This window comes from Nerophis lumbriciformis, linkage group LG34 (genome assembly GCF_033978685.3).
Source record: "Nerophis lumbriciformis linkage group LG34, RoL_Nlum_v2.1, whole genome shotgun sequence".
In the NCBI taxonomy this organism is placed as follows: Eukaryota; Metazoa; Chordata; class Actinopteri; order Syngnathiformes; family Syngnathidae; genus Nerophis; species Nerophis lumbriciformis.
The window spans coordinates 8,135,154-8,157,218 of NC_084581.2; the positions used below are offsets into that span (position 1 = coordinate 8,135,154).

The 22,065-nt window shown below is 39.5% G+C and overlaps 1 protein-coding gene across 5 annotated transcripts in view; it reads right to left on the minus strand.

The window, feature by feature from the left end:
* Positions 1-22,065, minus strand: part of evlb (Enah/Vasp-like b) — a 93,619-nt gene that overhangs the window by 1,252 nt on the left and 70,302 nt on the right. For 4 of the 5 annotated variants that reach the window (XM_061929547.1, XM_061929546.2, XM_061929548.2 and 1 more), the window contains 9 exons: positions 16,363-16,429; positions 9,941-10,008; positions 9,639-9,877; positions 9,479-9,576; positions 3,362-3,401; positions 3,222-3,273; positions 3,043-3,100; positions 2,918-2,978; positions 2,790-2,847 (listed from right to left, as the gene is read on the minus strand). In XM_061929547.1, the coding sequence (XP_061785531.1) occupies positions 2,790-2,847; positions 2,918-2,978; positions 3,043-3,100; positions 3,222-3,273; positions 3,362-3,401; positions 9,479-9,576; positions 9,639-9,877; positions 9,941-10,008; positions 16,363-16,429 (741 nt within the window). The remainder of the gene's footprint in view (positions 1-2,789; positions 2,848-2,917; positions 2,979-3,042; positions 3,101-3,221; positions 3,274-3,361; positions 3,402-9,478; positions 9,577-9,638; positions 9,878-9,940; positions 10,009-16,362; positions 16,430-22,065) is intronic. The other variant, XM_061929545.2, reaches the window with a different exon arrangement.

Here is a 22,065-nt window from a genome sequence, read left to right on the forward strand (position 1 = left end):
GGGGTTAAGGGGGAGGAGTATATTTATAGCTAGAATTCACTGAAATTAAAGTATTATATATATATATATATATATATATATATATATATATATATATATATATATATATATATATAGTACAGTAAACAGTAATGAAAACACAGTTGTTCTACTAACTGTACTGTACTTGCTGCTTACTTAAAAAAAAAAAACACTTACCTTTCACTATTTGAGTAGCTTTTGTTCTGCCATTTGAGTACTGGCGAGCGATCTCTGAATCCGTGTCAGTGTATTGTAATAATCCCAGGAATTTAGGCTCATACGACTTCTTTGTTTGTCTTGTCTTTATTGCACAAGATGTAATTCAACCACACAACAGCTCCAATGTGTGTCTATCCCTTTTCCCGGCAAAACTCGAACACCCACTTCCTATTAACAACGTCACTTCCCTATCTCTCCCGGAAGTCCCGCCCCCCAGCCAAAGTCATTGGCTAACACCCCGTAGCCAGCTGCTACAGTATTAACGTGCCGGCTGGAATAAACACATGCTGAAAAATAGCTCCGTGCCTGCTTACTTTATGGGTTATAGATAAACCCATGGATAACGGAGACATATATAATAGTCTCCTTTTCAGATGAGAGACGACACTAAAGGCAGTGCCTTTAAGGCACGCCCCCAATATAGTTGTTCCGGCTGGAAATCGGGAGATTTTCGGGATAATGGTTGTCCCGGGAGATTTTCGGGAGAGGCACTGAAATTCAGGAGTCTCCTGGAAAATTCGAGAGGGTTGGCAAGTATGCTGATGATCATCTTCAGGTCATACTGAGGGTCTAAACTACTTTCTCCTTGAAGCCAAATGTGGCTCAGCTGTGCATAGAAAGGGTTGCCAGGTCTCTAGCAGCAAGGAGTAGGCAAGAAGCCATGTTCAGAAGAATTGTTCATGTTCTTCAATGTTCCATTCATGTCCAGGACAATTCATGTTCAGAAGAATCCATTGAGGTTATAAAACTGGTAATAAAGATGTTTAAATCTAAATACAGCAGATATAGAAGACTGAAGAAACCACAAACAGTTGCTGACGAGAAAAATCTAATTATTATTATCATTATTATTGATTTTTTACTTATTTTCTTATTATTCTTACTTTATTTATTTGTTCATCTTATTTTGTGTTAGAAAATAAAATAAACATTTGAGAAGATTGGATTTTTTTTAAACAAAGCTTTTCTTGTGGAAACCTGATCCTAGTCTCACCCAGACTCTGCCTCCAGAGGCCCCCAGGTAAATTGAGTTTCAGACCCCTGCTTTACATTGTGTAAGATGCACTGTAATAGAGTAGTATACTACAAACACTGTACATTGCTTGACAAACCAAAAGTGCACCGTTTACAATGTTTTATCTGTAAAGGGTGAATTAAAACCAGCGGTCTTCAAATGGGTGTAAATTAGTATTTGCTGAGTTTGTAGTTTTAATCCCTTACAAAGACATTATGAATAGTACAAATAATCAAAAAATGAATAAATAAAGATTTATTTATTTACCCCTTAATTTAAGTGTCTCAAATGTATTTTTATGGCAAGTTTATCACTGTAACAGAGAGAGATAATACAGAAAAAATATTTTTTTACCAAAAGCATTGCATAAGATGTTTAATATGGACCTATGATAAGTAATCAGCATCATTTTGTAATAGAACATAATTTAATACTGAGTAAATGTGTTATAAGTCTTTTCATGCGTTGTTTCATTACTTTAAGAGATGTATCGGACTATAATTTATTACTGGTTCATGTTATATTCATGTGTGAGTGATTTTACTACAGTGAATGACTAGAAAAAACAAAGTAATACATGCAAAAATACAGTAAAGTTAGTATGCAAATAATGCATACATGTATTGCAAATAATGGTTCTACTGCATCCCAGTGGCCACTAGTGTACATTGCAACCACAACCACAAACCTTGCAGGCCTTAATAAATATATTAAATAAAATGATAAAATGATAAATAATAATATAAATAAATAATAAAAATTATTTAATATAGCGATGGTACACTCAAAAATAATGTTAATCCAGTTAAGTACCGTTATGGGGAGTTAAGAGTGTCGAATTAACTTTCTGTGTGGAGTTTGCATGTTTTCCCCGTGACTGTGCAGGTTCCCTCCGGGTACTCCGGCTTCCTACCACCTCCAAAGACATGCACCTGGGGATAGGTTGATTGGCAACACTAAATTGGCCCTAGTGTGTGAATGTGAGAGTGAATGTTGTCTATCTGTGTTGGTCCTGCGATGAGGTGGTGAGTTGTCCAGGGTGTACCCCGCCTTACGCCCGAGTGCAGCTGGCACAAGCGGTGGGAAATGGATGGATGGATGTTTCTTTCTACTTTTTACTCTTAATCAACTTCAGTCCAAAATAAAAATAGCAAAAATCTCATGTTTTTTTAAATGTATTTCAACACTTTGAATACCCATTTGATCTTGTATTGTCATTTTTTTTATTTTGAAAAATTTGCATAAAATTAGTTATCATCCGTACAGTAAATGTTAAAGGGGTACTGGCTCTGAATATACATTTATATCGTAATAAAAGTAAGGCTGTTGCTGTTTCTAATTTCAGGGTTTCATTATAGAAAAAAACTAACAATTTGTCATCTCTACTGTTTGGAATTACCGGAAGATGGGGAACATTTTGGAATTTGTTATAAAACACTCTAAACTCCCTGAGGACTTTTTCGTCCTGGCGGAACTTAGCTGTTATTATATTGTGTACGCCGCGTACAGTTAATTCAGATAAAAGTGAGCTTACCATCAATTATTTCTTCCTTCACTTTGTGCAACTCACGGAACACTTCTTCCAAGATTTCCTAAGGGAACACGGGTCATTTTGCAATTATTCTCTAGGTCAGAACCTTTAAAAAGACACATTCTTGCTACCTGTTTCATTCTATCCATGTCTAGCGAGTCTCCGTCGTTGGCACTCCCCACGGGTCGTACCCTGCAAATAATAAATACACTTCTTTGACATTCTGACGCACAATTACAGTGTGTGGAGCTCTTACCTTGAAGCCATTGACCTGTCTGCAGAGTTGGCTCTGTCCCAGGGCTTTTTAGCACCATCTTGATGACATTGGCAAGTGTTTTGCAGGAATAAAAGAAGCATACACATGTATACTATCACTTGCAGTTTAAAAACATCTCTTTGTGGTCATGGAAAATGATGCTGTAAATGTGAGCCTACCTGTGGCGTTCTGACTCCCCCTGTTGCCGGGTGATGGAGAATTTGGGTCATCCTAAAGGAAGACATCACAACTTGTTATCATTGTTATGATGGTTATTATTTTAGATATCATGAGCGTTACGTGAGAGGTGCACACTCACATTTTGGTTGTCCTCTGGCTTTTCTGATGCTGCTTTTCTTCTGGGAGCAAGAAAAGGCGCCATGTTAGAAATGCAGAGAAAAAAACAAAAAACTTACTAATTTAAGCACCTTTTTAAGATTTTCAAGATAATTTTTAGTTTTTTTTAAACATCAAAATATATATACAAAAAATTGTGAAGTACTGTTTTATATTATATGAGTAGACATTTTTTTTAAATGCATTGTGTTATGTATTTTTCTAATATATATATTTGGTAATTTTCATAACTATTTTATTTATCACCTCACAAAGAGACAATATTTTGCAATAACATCAAATCATTTAAATTTCTTAAAACAAATTTATATATTGTACAGTATGTTTGTACAGGCTGTATTTATTAATTTGCTAAAATATTTTATTACTCAAATACAGTAGACACAATATTTGCTGTAAACGTACCAAATAATTTGGCCATTTTAGTGTGAGACATATGTTTGCATTGGTTTTATTTGTATTTTCAAAATGATTTTGATCAATTTACTACACAAAGAGGAAGTATACGCTATAAACCAGAGGTGTGGACTCGAGTCACATGACTTGGACTCGAGTCAGACTCGAGTCATGAATTTGATGACTTTAGACTCGACTTGACAAAATGTAAAAAGACTTGCAACTCGACTTAGACTTTAACATCAATGACTTGTGACTTCACTTGGACTTGAGCCTTTTGAATTGACATGACTTGACATGACTTGCTACTTTCCCCAAAACCCAAAGATGAAAAAGTTATTCGGGAGCGCTCCGTATTTTTCATTGTGTACTTGTCTATCAGCGTTGCGTGTGTCAGCTGGTGTGGTCTCAGTACAACAGCCAATCAAATTAGATCTACTTTGTTTTCATCACACAGCATTCATCCAATCAAATTGCAGGACAACCAACGAAGAAGACATGTCCAAACCACACGCCAGTGAACAAAAAATGATACCTAAAACAATTTTGTTTGGGTATAAAAATTACGAGGTGGTCAACACAAAACGGTTTGCAGTATGCAACACATGCGGTTCGAAAATTACTGATGGAGAGGCAACAACTTCCAACTTCGTCCGGCATTTGAAGTTGCACAAAGAACGGTAAGTTTTGAATGTAAGATAACGTTTATTGGCTAAGTAACGTGACTTTTATTTGCTGTGTAGTTAAATCAGTGAGGCTGTAAACTCACTGCTAACGTTATAACGTTATTGCAAACACGGGAATCTGTTGCAGTTCACTACCTTATTCATACTTTTTGTTCAGTGATTTTTTTTAAGCAGGGTTACGTTAGTCAATATATCACACGTAACGTTAGACGGCGGTCAGCAGCACCGCGTATTTTAGCCACCTAAAAAAAGACAAAAATAGTCAAATAAAGGTCAGTTAAAATGTATACTATATTATGAATATGTGTACCGTTTTAGCTAGCTTTCTGACATACTGTTGGTTGTTTACCTCAGTGGTCCCCAACCACCGGGCCGCGGCCCCGGTACTGGTCCGTGGATCGATTGGTATCGGTCCGCACAAGAAATATATATATATTTTTTTCTTTTTTTAATTAAATCAACATAAAAAACACAAGATACACTTACAAGTAGTGCACCAACCCAAAACAACTCTCTCCCCCCTTTTGTTCTGGGCATTGAACATGAAGACTCTTCCTTCACTGTTCCGAGTGGCCATGAGAGTCTTGGCAGTGCCTGCCTCCAGTGCTCCAGTGGAGCGAGTTTTCAGCCATGGTGGCATCATACTACGCCCCCATCGTGCACAAATGACTGACAGACTCTTGGCTAATTTGGTCTTTTGCAAATGCAATGCAGCATAGGGCCCTGACATATAAAAAGTACAACTTTTTTGTTATGTTCACGTATATGTCATGTTTTTTCAATGTTAACACTTTTGTACAAATAAGTACATTTGCACTTTATTTTTCAATGTGTTTGTTCTGTAAAGGAATGAGTTAATGTTTAAAATGACTGGTTAATAGTGCTATTATAAAGTGCAATGTCAGCACAATTTTCTTTCCTGCAATTTAAAATGCACTTGTTTTAATAAATAAATACAGCGTTTGAAAAGCATACACAATCTGTGTTAATATATTAGTCTGTGGTTAAAATGACTTGAAAGGACTCGAAACTCAAAATGCAGGACTTAGGACTTGACTTGAGACTTTCCAGTCTTGACTTTGGACTTGACTCGGGGCTTGCCTGTTTTGACTCGGGACTTGACTCGGACTTGAGGGCAAAGACTTGAGACTTACTTGTGACTTGCAAAACAATGACTTGGTCCCACCTCTGCTATAAACATACAAGATAATTTGTATTTTTCAAAAAACATAGGACATGTTTGTATGTTTAATATTATATCTACTTAATTATTAGATTAATTTGCCACACACATAGGCAATACTATACTATAATTATACGAGATAATTAGTATTTTTCACAATACCAATGTGTTTGTATACGTTTTATGTATTTCCCTAATTATTAGATTAATTTACCACACCATAATATTGTGCTATTAAAAAACAAGATACTTTGTATTTTTTAAACGCATATATTTATGTCTGTGTTTTATATATCAACTTAAATCATTGTGATTAATGTGTAAAACAGCTCTGTAAACTTGAGAACATAGACACTTTGAATCAGACAGCACTCAGAGTTGGAACAATTATTAATAAAAAACAGATGTTTTTAGTCTTAAAATTGGAGCTACACCTGAAGTTAGTGTAGTGGTTTTTATATCAAATTTATTTAGATGGTTTATCTAATAAATTCCAAATATATTCAATAAATTAAATTATATATATTTAATAAATTACATAAATATGTAATATCTATTTTACAACACTAATTCAAGATCTGTTTAATGTATATTGTATACACATTGTGTGTGTTTATATATATGTATATGTATATATATATATATATATATATATATAAACTATATATGTGTGTATTAGAGATGCGCGGTTTGCGGACACAACCGCGGAGTCCGCGGATTATCCGCGGATCGGGCGGATGAAATTTAAAAAAATAAGATTTTATCCGCTCGCGGGTCGGGTCGGGCGGATTAAATAGATTTTTTTTTTTTTTTTTTTTTTTTTTTTGCGGGTGGCAGTTAAACCAATTCGGAAATATATATACATAGTTAAATGTTGTTACCCACATACGAAAAACGAGCAGGCACCTGCAGCATATGCCACAACAGAAGAAAAAAAAGAAAAAGAGATGGACACTTTTACGGAGCGGAGAAGGGACGCCTCGCCGGGGTCCGGGACCGAGGCCCCTTCCCCCGAGAGGGCCCCACCGGGAGCCGTAGCTGAGGCGATCCGCGAGAAGGGCCCGACGCACGTCCAGGGTCACTACCGCGCCCACCGCACCGACACCCCGCCTCGTCCGCTTTCGCCACGGCCGGCGTCACGCGCAGCAGGTAAGCAGCTTACCTGCCCGCCACCCCCGTGGCCGGGGGCTCGTAACATGGGTCACTCCGCGCGCTCCGCCCGCGCAGCTTACCTGCTTGCCACCCCTGTTGCCGGGGGCGCGTAACAGGGGTCACTCTGCGCGCAGTGCGCTCACGAAAGGGGTGGGGCTCACCCTGGTTGATATAGAGAGCAGGACGGTGGCCATGGAAGTCGGAACCCGCTAAGGGAGTGTGTAACAACCCACCTGCCGAATCAACTAGCCCTGAAAATGGATGGCGCTGGAGCGTGGGCCCATACCTGGCCGTCGCCGGCAGCGAGACGCGCTTGGAGGTGCGCTCAGCGCGGCTCCCATATGATTGCGCACTGGTGTGCGTCTGGGTCGTGACAGCGTGGCACGCGCAAGTCTGTGCTGCGTTGGATCAGTCTCCTTTCTTTAACAGGCAAAAGCTTTATAACCTCACCATACCTGCCAACTTTTAAATCAGAAAAACCTAGTAGCCAGGGTCCAAGGGCCGCAGGCCCCGGTAGGTCCAGGACAAAGTCCTGGTGGAGGGTTCAGGGCTTCGCCCCCCGACGCAAAATGATTATTAGCATTCAGACAGGTTAAAATGTTGCTAAAACCATCACTTTTCTATCAGTCACAGTGACTTTTCAAAACAAAAATATTACAGCAAAAATTATATGGGTTGATTGACATGTTTATTCTGTAAGCTAACTTCAATAGTTTGAAATTATTTTGACAGTTAATGCCAGTTATCCTGTCAACCTTTCACAAGACTTCAATTTGTTAATTGAAAGTATAAATAGTATAAACACTTTTAACAGTATGTCGTGCTGTGAAATACAGCCGACAGGATGGCGCACCAAACACGAAGCAAGGCCATGCTGCAGGAGAACAAAGGACTTCTTTCATTTAAGGTTTGTGATAAACCATCAAACTCATTCGTTAAAAGGACTCTATAGTAATATAAAGCGAATTTTTCTGGACATTATCATGCAAGAAAAGTTTATTTTTGGGATCGCGATCACCGCGTAATGATTTTTAAAGGTTGCATTACATTATTAACTGTCCCATGTGATCAGCCAGTGCGATTGGAAGTCCATGCTCAATTATTGCCTCCGTAAATAAAACTTCGGCATTTATCACATCCAAAGAATCTGTTTGGGCGACGAAAAACGTTGAAAGTTTTCCACTTGTATCGCTAGCAACGGCATTAGACTTGTGTTTTTTTGTCCCAACGTGGTCTTTTACATCACTAATTCCTCCGTGTCCGATCGAAAAATCTTGTCTGCACAAGGTGCAATTCGCGTAGTTTTCACCCTTTTTTTTTTTTTTTAATTAATATTAGATATATAACAACGGGCGGATGGCGGGCGGGTGCAGTTCTGATCAAACGTTACATCGGGTGGATGGCGGATGGTTGACGACTTTCTGCCGCGGTTGCGGATGAAATAAATTGCCTATCCGCGCATCTCTAGTATATATACAGTATATATGTATTTGTTACTTCACATGCAGTCTTTTTGGCCGCCAGCCAAATTTTATTAGCCCAAGTTTAAAAATCTTGGACACTTCTGCTATGAACATACAATATCATTTGTATTTTTCTAAATCCATATTGTATGTTTGTATATATTTTAAGTATTTACTTTTATTATTTACGTCATTTACAACGCAAAAATTAAAAATTACAGCATAAACATTTAAGATACATAATATTTTTTTAAATACATATTACATGTCTGCATATATTTTATATGTTTAGGGTTATAATAAAATTATATTTTTATATTTATTTGAATTAGGACGATGCATATTCATCAATATAGAGCGACAATGTAAATATGCCGTAGTTAGCACAATAGTTCATTTTCATCCGTTGTCCTAAGGCAGGTTAATACAGTAAACATTCAACAGGTCATGATACAAAATAATACATACATCACAAGACATTACACATTACAAGCATACCATAAGCACAGACCATGGACAAAAAAATAAAACAAACAACAAACAAAAAAAACATGTGAATAATCTAATTGTGCGTGCATGTCTGATTAGTTTTCAACCACTGTTTCAGTGCAGTTTTAAATGTTAAATAGGTGTCACAGTTTCTGACATGGGCTGGCAGCCTGTTCCATGACTGTATGCCTCTGATAGACCCCACCATTTGGCCAAATTTAGTCCTGCGCCTTTGTACATTATATTAAAACAAAAACCTTATACTATATAATTACTTTCTTGATTAATTTACCAGACAAAGAGGAAATATTATGCAATACACATACAAGATAATTTGTATTGTTTAAACAGATATGTCTTCCTATGTTTTATGTATTTACTTTTAATTGTATAAGTCATGCAGAACACACAGAGGAACAATTGGGCTAATAAGATACGAGATCATTTGTATTTTTCAAAATACGTATGACATGATTGTCTATGTTTTGTATTTTTACTTAATTATTTGATTAATTTACTGCATACAAACAAAATGTATAATACAAATATATAAATGTACAACACTCTCTTACAATTAAGCAGGTTTTATTTCAGTTTTCCAACCTACAAAACAAAGTCAGGCAACTCTGTCACACTTTCAAGCACTTTTCAAACCGTAAACATGCAAATTCAAGAATTTTGCCCAATTTTATATCATTGAATTGTCTGACCTTCGCGCCAAGAGAGCGTTCATCTCCTCCATCAGTCCTCCGCTGCCGCCGCTCGTCCGATTGACTTCGTTTTTGGCGCTGGGCGTGCTATCCTCAGGCTAAAGCACAGTCCAGTTTGAGATGGTTCCACTTAGAATCATTGCAACACTCAACAACTCACTCTTTGAACGCGGCGCAGCTTGGCACCCGCGATCATGGCAGCGAGACCTGTCTGGGCCGTGGTCTCCTCCCCGTGGATGGGCAGTGGAGGAGGGAGGGGAGGTGGAGGGGTCCCGGCGGAGGGCGGCGGAGGCCCCGGTGGCGGCGGCGGCGGGGGAGGAGCCGCGCCCATGTTGGCAGGGGGAGGTATGACAGGCGGCGCCACAGATAGCACTGCGGGGTGGCCTTGGAAAGGAGAACCTGGAAGAAGAGCATCAAGGTGGCTTCAACGAATGAATAACGTCGGGAGTGTGACGTCACTACCTGAGTTGGAGGAGTGTCGCTCTCGCTCCATGTGGGCTTGCATCTGCTGCTGCTGCTCCATCATCTGCCTGCAGAAACACAAAGTACACACACTCCTCTTTAGACTCTCACCCAACAGGCACAAGTATTGGGACACATTCTACCTACAAGAAGTGAACACAAAAGTGAATAAAAGGTAGAGGAGCTGTCTTTCATCTTTCTGCAGGAAATATTGAGATTTTTTATTCTAGTTTACTGCAACCCGCAGTTCTGAAGGGCCATGTGGCTCTTCTGCTTCCTGGTTATGGCTCCCTCAGTTTTTTTAAAACCCCGGAGTGGGAAAAGTTTGCATATTTAAAAAGTGTTCCATAATTTGCGACTGCCATTGAGGCGGTGAATGCGCACAGGCTGAGTCCTGAGGCGTTAGGAAGGCAAGTAAAAAAAGACAGAAAGCCTTTGCCTTCAGTTCAGCTTCTCGAGTGTGAAACCCCCTTGGGTAAGCCAACTATGAATCCTTACCAAAAAAGAAAAGAGAAAATGAAAAGGAGACGTACGGCTTGCTTTCCTGTGAAACAAAAAAGATGAAAACTTTTAATGTTTATAAGCTGTTACATTTTGCGGCTCTATACTATTTTTCTTTAGTGGACAGGGCAGCAACATATCTCTTCTGATAGTTAAGGTTGCAGACCCCTGTTCTAGTTGACTGAATCTGCATTTTAATGACCCAATGTATTAGTACACTATGTCAATATCTGTAATGTCACACATGTAAGTTTTTACTGAAAACCAACCAAAACAAGATGAACAGTTTTTAAAAGTGAATAGGGTTGTCAAAAGTATCAGTATTTCGATAACAAGTCGATATCAACACACACAAAAAATACATCGATACCTGCTTTTTCCAGTATAGTCAGTGTACCGAATACTGCAGAACACTTTTCCCTTGGCTTGGCGCGTGAGAACTGAGTTAGCACCGAAGAAAAATGCCTGCTCTCTTCAAAATTCAGTGTTTCCAAAATATTTATTCGTGGAAGCTTGTCACATATGGTTGGTGCTTCAGGCTCGCCCTCGCTCGTTTTACTGAGATTCAAAGATAGTCTGTTTTTGTCAAACCATCTGTTTAATTTATTAATTTATTCTGTTATTATTTGTATTAGCTCCTGTGTGTTCTCTCCTGAACCAAACACCATCGTGTTGTCTGCAAATAATACAAACTTTAAGTCCTTTGTAACTTTACAAATGTCATTTATATATAGATTAAACCATTTTGGTCCCAATATTAATCCCTGGGGTACGCTGCAAGATATCTGTAGCACTGTTGACATATTTTTCTCATATCTACACGTATTGCTTCCTGTTGTTTAAATAGCTTCCTCTGATTCCATTCCGTACTAATTTGTTGATTAAGATATAATGGTTAATTGTGTCAAATGCTTTTGTTAGATCCATAAACACTGCAGCTGCAAACTGTTTACCATCTATTGCACTGCTGATTTCCTCTGTTATTTTGATTATTGCTGTCGATGGTAAAATGTTTGCTCTGTATCCATATTGGTTCTCTGGGAGTTTTCCACTTTTATTCATGAATTTTTCGAATCTGTTGTTGAATGATTTAGCGATTATTTTTTGAGAAATAAAACAAACAAGAAAACAGCAAAAATGTGAGGTGAAGTGAATCATATTTATACAGCGGTTTTTTTCTCTAGAGACTCAAAGCGCTTTACATTGTGAAACCCATTATCTACAACTTTAAGCTACATTTACACCAGTGTGGGTGGCACTAGGAGCAGGTGGGTAATATGTCTTGCTCAAGAACATAACAGCAGTGACTGCAATGTCCTGAAGCGGTAATCGAACCTGGAACCCTCAAAACCGGTGACAACATAACAGTTCATCCAACAGAAATCCAGCAAAATTGGATCTTGACTAATTGTCAGGTGGCGACAGGTGTTGGTCTTTACCTACAAGGAAAACTTAGGGAAAAACTACAAAAGAAACCAGTAAAAAAAGAACATGCAAAATACGGGGGGGAACAAGACAGGAAAATTATGTGACAATACGTTAAAGGGAACCGTATATGTAGCATTAATTTCATTATGGTGATCAAATAGGTTTTGTGGCTCCAAGTGGGTTTTGATTTGGTGGAAACTGGCCCAAATGGCTCTTTAGATGCAAAATGTTGCCGACTAATGAAACTCTGGTCTCGTGACAATCCTAAAAGTGAAATATAAACGTTAACACCAAGATATGTAAAACTGCTAATTCCAATTCTGGACTCCAAAAGGGCCAATAATTATTTGGAGTGCATGAGAGAGTGGAAAGGAAATGACACATGGCCATTTATTACAGTGTTTCCCTTACATAAATGCATTTGTGGCAGCCTGCCATGAGTAAATTTGGATGGCCACAAAATAAAAAAACAAAAAATATTTTTGGATTTAGCTTTGCAGGAATGTAACAATTATCGTTCCAGGTGAGATAAGTACTGCCCTCTCCTGACAATCATGTTCCAAGTAACATTAACAATGTTGTTTGTTTTAGAATCTGAGTTTGAGGTCAATGCAACAGGCTTCTGTAGTTAGTTATCACTCAGCACCGAGGAGCAGACTGGTCTCGTTGTACAAAGTTAGCATCAATATGTTTGTAAGTAGAAATGCATTTTCTATTTTATGTCAATTTTGCTACGTTAAAATCTCTCTTGTTAAACTGCTGCAGTACTAATTTTCATTAGCCTGTCAATGTATGTTAGCATTTAGCTAGCGGCATAAGTGCCAACCTTTATCCTGTATGGTTGCATTGCTTTTTACAGCATTGTTGATTTTTATCATGAATCCTACAAGTATGTGCACTTCATATATATATATATATATATATATATATATATATATATATATATATATATATATATATATTAATGTACTCTCTGTGATTAGTTTTACATGAACTTAATCATAGAGGCTATCAATAAACAACCTCAAGTTGGAAGTTTATTCATCTCTAATTTAAAGGACTGTTTACATATCTGCCAAACTATATTCCAACATTCAGGGAGGGAAGAATAATATGGTGTCTAAAGAGCGACCCAGGAGACAAATGACGGTAGAAAATTTATAGAGAAAACATTTATAGAGAAAACTGCTCAGTCATCATTAATATCACTGATGAGTTGATTGTAGGGCAGCACGGTGGGAGAGGGGTTAGTGCGTCTGCCTCACAATACGAAGGTCCTGAGAAGTCCTGGGTTCAATCCCGGGCTCGGGATCTTTCTGTGTGGAGTTTGCATGTTCTCCCCGTGACTGCGTGGGTTCCCTCCGGGTACTCCGGCTTCCTCCCACTTCCAAAAACATGCACCTGGGGATAGGTTGATTGGCAACACTAAATTGGCCCTAGTGTGTGAATGTAGTCTGTCTATCTGTGTTGGCCCTGCGATGAGGTGGCGACTTGTCCAGGGTGTACCCCGCCTTCCGCCCGATTGTAGCTGAGATAGGCTCCAGCGCCCCCCGCGACCCCGAAGGGATTAAGCGGTAGAAAATGGATGGATGGATGGATGGAGTTGATTGTAATCAGCAGTAAAGCACAGTACACGTGTAACACATGGCCTTTACTCCAACAGCTGAGTAGTACAACTGAAATTGCAGAGGCAGATAAAGCTGCTGGAAAATGCTGCCATCTTGTGGAGTTATTGAAAACTATATTAGGAGGTTGTCTACAGCCACAGTTATTTATGCCACTGTTCAATTAGAGACCTCGAAAGTTATTCCTTTTTGTAGACCACCTACCCGGCAGTGTAGGGAGACCCCGTGGTTGAAGTAACGAACATACAGTTCTGCGCTGACAAACATGATAATTTTATTTTGAGACTTTTTATTCAACAAATTGAAACTGAAATTTGAAAATGTCTTGGGACAGTAAAAAAATAGAACTAAATGTCTTGAGGAATGTAGTATGCATAATGTAATATAAAATGTCACCGAATGAGTCATTGGGCGAATAATGTCAATGTAAACAAAAGTCAAGTTATGGCTGACTGCACAGACACGCACGCGCATGCAAGCATGAACGCGTGCACACACGCACACGCACACGCACACGCACACGCTCACACTCACACTCACACTCACACTCACACTCACACACACACACACAGCAGTCTAATAATCCCGGCCACTGCTCGTCTTTGGGTTCACTCAGAGTTCACCCACTGCTTTTTTTGATAATATTTGCTACAATGCAAGGTTTCAATGTGGTAAAAAGACAACAATTGCACTAAATAGAACAACAACAAACACATTTGGTTCAAAAAGTCTGTTTTTTGTTTTGTCATGTTAGAAAAATTCAAGTCAATCAAAAATGTGAAACAAAGAATAAACAATCAGGATCAGCAACACCACACAGCTTAACTTTAATGACATATCCACTTTAAATTGTTATTTGGGTGCGCGAGGAGATTTGTGTTTTTTTTAAGTCAACATTTGCTTTTTCTTTAATCCAACATGAAACCAATGAGCTGTCTGCTAAAGCTCAAAGGTGAGACTCATTTGGGAAAGGGTTGCATCACATCATTCAGAGCATGGAGCTTTTTTTGTTGCTCCCCCCACTGAGTAGAAAAACTACAAATTGAGAGTGACTATCAGTGTTCTTATTTTTGTGCTAGTCTCTTGAAGCAGACAAATACCTCAGTTTTTGTTAGTATTCCCTTCCAAAAGGTCAGATGAAAAACAAATCACATGAAAACCAAAGCTATTTCTTTCCAGAAAAACATTTTTTTGTTTAAAAATCCAAAATATTTAATTTAAACATTTGATTAAGAATAATTATATTTTACATGCATAACATGAAAAACATATATGATGCATGACAATCACTTTTACCTTTAAAGAAAACTCTTGTTGCTGAAGGCGGCGATGAGAGGAGCCACACGGACACCATCTCGGTACTTTGCTACAAGTCGTTTCTTGAATTCAAAAGCCACCCTTATGATGGTTATTATATTAAATGTCATTACTATTAAGTGACAGGTGCACACTATCATCTACTTTACCAAAGTGCTGGTCCTCACAATTGTTATTTGGCCCCATAGTGGATTATTTTGTAGTCATACTCATTAAGAAAAATACAGAGACTAAGTCACCAACGCTTGGGATTCTTTGTTTGGGCACTCCATTCCGTGAAATACCGGACTAGTTTGTTACCTGCAATTATTGGCCGTACAATGATTTGAGTGAAAATGTCCAAAAATGTTCAGTAAAAACTGGTGTATACGAAAATTAAGGTACCCTTGTACAGTCATCCCTCTTTTATTGCTCTTAAAGTGGCTGTATGCAACTTCCTCACAGTTACAAGGCAAAAAATATAACAACAACCCCTATTTTACCATTAGTGGTTTAACAGAACACATTTGTTTGACAATTGTCTATATTATTCACAATTCCAAAGTTTATCTAAAAAAACATTTTTACAGACCCGAATAAAGTGATTGGTGTTTATGGCTGTCAGACACCCACTCTCGTCAACACGTACGCGCAGGGAGAGCGTGCACACGTTATGATAGAAAATACATTCAATGACAGCTAACGCTAACTATTCAAATGGCTATTATTATCTAACAACACCTTAAGCTAATGCGCGTGAATGTGTTACGCACGTACATAGTTACGTCATTACATAGGAGAAGCCTTAAGAGGGCGGGATATACTGTGTAAAATACATTGGAAAGTTGGTGCCCTCCAGTCATCTGTGTACATTTTGCAAACAGACCCTTTAATTGGTTTCAGACCCAACTGTAATAAGTGAAATTCTGCAATGTGGGAATTCTTTTTTACAAATCCAATATTTTCATAGTGCTTAAAAAACCCTGCTTATGACCTTCATCTAAATTAGTTAATTTAAACTTAATTATTAGTTACAGGGACAGTACATTATTATACACATTTCTCTCAATATGCCAGAGTTAGCCAAACAACACATTTTCACCCATAGTCACTGTAAATTATGTTTTGTAACATTTTTATACCGCTCTAGACATGAAATAACACACACACAGTCACCTTTACAGTCACATAAATAAACATACTGTAAAGTAATATAGACTCTCTCTCACACACACACACACAGTTTTTAAAGATAACCACCGAACAGTGAAAATACTGCATGCAACTTGTTAAATGACGATGATTATCTGCTGTGCTATGTTAGCTTAAATTTGTTATTTAAAGTTCATTTAGCCATTTTTATGTGTAAAAAATTCTTAATTAAATCTAAAAAAAAATACTTAAATATACATATGATTGGCTGTAATCAGATGTGAAACATCAAGAAACTGTGATATGATTTTTTTTAAATAAATATATTTAAGAAAATTGTGATAGAGTGAAGCCGCATAATAAGAAGCACGAGGTTGCGAGGCATGACTGTTAAACAATTTATTGTTATAATGACGTTACCTTGCTCTTTGGGCTTCCATCTCTTCCGAGGTCGGTCCATTTTGGACTTGACGCTGCACAGCTGGACCTGCAAAGGAGGAAACAGATGAGGTGTAATTGAGCCTAAAAATCACTAATAAGCACTGAAAAAACCCGAAAACACTGACAGTGAATTCAAGTCAATCCGACATATGTAGTCAAACTTTGAGGTTGAATAATAGCGCTGCAGTGTGGTGCATTTTAAGAAAAATAATAGCCACAGCAAATGAGTAGTGGTGCATGTTTTGACACCTTTTCTCTTTTTTGTGAGTAGCTGTTCAGAAGTAAGAATTGTCTACCCAAACAAATACATAGCATCATAACATCAGTCGCACACCAGCTGTCCACTCCTGCATGAAACATGCATGCTACAACCAGGAAATGTATTAAAAAGTCAACATCATGCATATATTGACAGACGAGGTAGTGAGGTAGTCCACCTACATGACATGCTGAAGAAGAGGAAGCGGCTGTAGCAGACACAGAGGCACTGACAGAACCATTCCCTGTTAACTACCATAGCTCGCCTCCACCTGCCCTCAATCCTCCTCCATCGCTTCACCTGCCCCCCTCCCCCTACATCGGGCTAAATACGGGATCATCTGTCATGGCACTGTAACGCAAACCTTCAGGCAGCAGAAGTGCATCGAGCACTGGGATCATGTTCCAAAAAGGTTGTGTTCATTTAAACAGTCAGTGGTGACTCTGCATGAGGTGCAGTAGGGAAGTGAGCCACCAGATGGCGTACCTAGAGGTCGTACATTTCGGAATGGACCAAAGTTATCCATTAAAATATATGACCCTAACAATGCACAAAATGTCCTATGCCTGCTCACACTTTGAGCCAGCATCAGAGGATTACATCTTTTCTGATCTGGGGGGAATCCTTCGAAAAGGGTTAATAGGAGGAGACAAAAAACGTGAAAAGAGAAGACAATAAACAACATTGGTTTATGTGAATGGACAAACCTATGTTAACATGTAACTGTGTGCATGTGTTTATGTGAATGGAGGGACTAAGGTTTGCATTATGTGTCAATATGAATGGGCATACTAACATCCACATTATGTGTCTATGTGAATGGAAAACCACTAATAACGTGTAAATGTGCATGTACAGCCGCCCTTCTCGGTCAGATCCTCGGCTACAGAAGCTAGCTCTTGGGATGTGGAACGTCACCTCACTGGGGGTAAGGAGCCTAAGCTGGTGCGCGAAGTGAAGAAGTTCTGGTTTAGTCGCATTGACTTTGACGCACAGCAAAGGCTCTGGAACCAATCCACTCCAGAGGGGCTGAACTCTCTTCCACTCTGGCGTTGCAAGCTCAGAGCCTATATGTTGGAGTTCAACCCAGTAGACGAGAGGGGAGCTTCCATCTGCCTTCAGGTGGGGGGACGGGTCCTGATTGTTGTTTGTGCTTACGCAGCAAACAGCAGTTCAGAGTACCCACCATTTTTGGATTTGCTAGAGGGAGTACTGGAAAGTGCTCCCCCAGGTGATTCCCTTGTTCTGTGGGGGGACTTCAACGCTCACATTGCCCATGACAATAAAACCTGGAGAGCTGGATTGGAATAATCGGTCGTCCGGACCTAAACCCTTATTGAACTTCTGTGCTCGTCACAGATTATACATACCGTTCACCATGTTCAAACATAAGGGTGTACATGTGTGCACTTGGCACCAGGACACCCTAGGCCGCAGTTCGATGATTGATTTAGTGGTTGTGTCATCGGATTTGCGGTCTCATGTTTTGGACACTTGGATGAAAAGAAAGGCGGAGTTTTCAGTCGATCACCACCGGATGGTGAGTTGGCTCCGATGGTGGGGGAAGATGTCGGTCAGCCCTGGTACACCTAAACACATTGTGAGGGTCTGCTGGGAACGTCTCCCATCAGAGAGAGTTTCAATTCCCACCTCCGGAAAAACTTCAAACATGTCACAGATGAGGCACTGGACATTGAGTCCAAGTGGACCACGTTCCGGGCCTCTTCTGTCGAAGCAGCCGATCAGAGATGTGCCGCAAGGTCGTTGGTCCCTGTTGTGGCGGTAATCCCAGAACACAGATGCGAGGGATGCCGTCAAGCTGAAGAAGGAGTCCCATCGGGTCCTTTTGGGCTGTGGGACTCCAGAGGCAGCGGACAGGTACCGTCAGGCTACGCGGCTTGCTGCTTTGGCGGGCACAGAACAACAACTCGGACATGGGAGGAGTTGAGGAAAGCCATGGAAAACGAAATAAATTCTGGACCACCATTCGCCGCCTCAGGAGGGGGAAGCAGTGCACTGTCAACAAGGTGTATGGTGAGGACGATGTGCTGCTGACCTCGACTCGGAATGTTGTAGATCGGTGGAGGGAATAATTTGAAAACCTCCGCAATCCCACCTACATGTCTTCTTATGAAGAAGCAGTGCCTGGGGGATCTGTGGAGGGCTCTCCCATTTCCGGGGCTGATTGCAGAGGCAGTTAAAAAGTTCCTCGGTGGCAGGGCCCCGGAGGTGAATGAGATCCGCCTGGAGTTCCTAAAGACTCTGGATGTTGTGGGGTCGTTTTGGTTGACGATACTCTGCAGCATTGCGTGGACAACGGTGGCAGTGTCTCTGGATTGGCAGACCGGGGTGGTGGTTCCTGTCTTTAAGAAGGGAAACTGGAGGGTGTGCTCCAACTATCATGGGATCACACTGCTCAGCCTTCCTGGAAAGGTCTATCAAGAGGTACTGGAGAGGAGGCTATGCCGAATAGTCGAACCCCGGATTCAGGAGGAACAGTGTGGTTTTCTTGCTGGTCGTGAAACTGTGGACCAGCTCTACACTCTCAGCAGAATCCTTGAGGATGCATGGAAGTTTGCCCAACCAGTCTACATGTGCTTTGTGGACTTGGAGAAGGCATTTGACCGTGTCCCTCGTGAAGTCCTGTGTGGAGTGCTCAGAGATTATGGGGTCCTGGACTGCCTAATTGTGGCAGTCCTCTCCCTGTATGATCGGTGTCCGAGCTTAGTCCGCATTTCCAGCAGTTAGTCGGACCCGTTTCCAGTGAGGTTTGGACTCCGCCAAGGCTGCCCTTCGTCACTGATTCTGTTCATAACATTTATGGACAGAATCTCTCGGCGCAGTCAGGACGTTGACGGGATCCGTTTTGGTGGCTGCAGGATAAAGTCTCTACTTTTTGCAGACAATGTGGTTCTGCTGGCTTCATCTAGCCAGGATCTTCAACTCATACTGGATCGGTTCGCAGCCGAGTGTTAAGCGACTGGGATAAGAATCAGCGCCTCCAAATCTGAGTCCATGGTTCTCACCCAGAAAAGGGTGGAGTGCCATCTCCGGGTTGGGGAGGAGATCTTGCCCCAAGTGGAGAAGTTCAAGTACCTCGGAGTCTTGTTCACGAGTGAGGGAAGAGTGTGTCGTGAAATCCACAGGTGAATCGGTGCGGCGTCTGTAGTGATGCAGCCCCAGTATCGATTCGTAGTGGTGAGGAAATTTTTCCCGGATATACAATCCAGCTGTCTTTCCAGGTTTCAAAGACCTCCTGCACTATGCTGCTCCTACGCAAGATGATTATGGACACATACGTGAATTTATTTAGGTAGAAATATATATATTAGGTAGAAATCTTGGATCAATGCCTGACTTTGACATGCTCTTATTTGCCGAAGAACCTAGACTATACAGTAGTGGTTCTTAAACTTCGTAAACTTCTAGACTAGTATATTTAATATTTTGGCCACTGTAACATTAAAGACAATTAGAACAGTAACACTGTGTTTAAATATAGGAAAATAAAACACTATACTTTAACCAAGTGATTTTTTTTGGTGTACGTCTAGATCAGGGGTGCTCATTACGTCGATCGCGAGCTACCGGTCGATCTCGGAGGGTGTGTCAGTCGATCACCAGCCAGGCATTAAAAAAATAGTCCTAAAAATGAGCGATCATAAATCTTCACTATGACGTCACTTTCGTCACTTGATTGACATTCACGGCACCCGAGGGTCTTCTGAGATGACGCTGGCTGCTGCCAGCTCATTAAAATTACCGACTGGAAGGCGAGAAACACTTTATTTCAACAGACTCTGGCGCCGTACCTGTCGTCAAAACTCCAAAGACCGACTGCACAGTTGCACAGTTGCGCTAACAAAACGAGTCTCAGAAAGCTGGCGTGTACAAGCTAGCAAGCTACGGAGTTTGCCGACAATGTATTTCTTGTAAAGTGTATACAAAGGAGTACGGAAGCTGGACAAATAAGATGCCAAAAACCAACCACTTTCATGTGGTATTGGACATAAAGGAGGACTTTTTTCTCCTCCATTCGAAAATGCAGACGTTTTTAGCACCACTGTCTGATTCCTATCAATGCAAGTCATCAGAATCAGGTAATACACCAACTTATATTCTTGTCTTCATGAACGAAAGGAATCTATATGTGTTAAACATGCCTGTATTATCTTTAAACACTTAACTTATTAACAATATTAACTATATGTGTTAAACATGCCTGTATTATCTTTAAACACCTTAACTTGTTAACAATATTAACTATATGTGTTAAACATGCTTGCATTATCTTTAAACACCTTTGACTTATTAACAATATTAACTATATGTGTTAAACATGCTTGTATTATCATTAAACACCTTTAACTTGTTAACAATATTAACTATATGTGTTAAACATGCTTGTATTATCTTTAAACACCTTTAACTTATTAATAATATTAACTATATGTATTAAACATGCTTGTATTATCATTAAACACCTTTAATTTGTTAACAATATTAACTATATGTATTAAACATGCTTGCATTATCTTTAAACACCTTTAACTTGTTAACAATATTAACTATATGTATTAAACATACTTGTATTATCATTAAACACCTTTAATTTATTAACAATATTAACTATATGTATTAAACATTCTTGTATTATCATTAAACACCTTTAATTTATTAACAATATTAACTATGTGTTAAACATGATTGCAGTATCATTAAACACCTTTAATTTATTAACAATATTAACTCTATGTGTTAAACATGCTTGCATTATCATTAAACACCTTTAACTTATTAACAAAAACATATATTTCATAAATAAGTAAATATAAATTATATATATGAATGAGGTAGATCCCCACGACTTGATCAATTGAAAAGTAGCACCCCTGCAGAAAAAGTGTGAGCACCCCTGGTCTAGATGGAGCATTGCGTGGACAAAAGTTGAGAATCGCTGCTATACAGTACTCCACTATACTGTACCTTGGTTTTAAATGACATAAAATCTGGCTTACGGTACACTCATTAAAAACACGTGATGGTCAAGCTGGCCCTGTTCTCAATGGGTACTCGGCGCCATTTAGCCTTTCTCGTCTACATGGCTGTAGACGCAAAGTTAAATCATGAAATGCAACCTTACCAGAGAAAAAACGATGCATATTAATCCGGTAGAGTCTTGATACCAATTTCCTTGACCCAGCCACACACAAATAAATTATAGACCTCCATGCTTTTCCAAGTTTCCATCTGTTTGGTTGTGGCGTCTGGAGCACAAGATAGTTCGACATGTATGGGAACGCAACCGACGGATAATCCTTGATATTACATGACACATTTTTTCATAAGTATAGGAATACACTCATCGTGTAGTACTGTCCCATCCATCCATTTTCTACCGCTTATTCCCTTTGGGGTCGCGG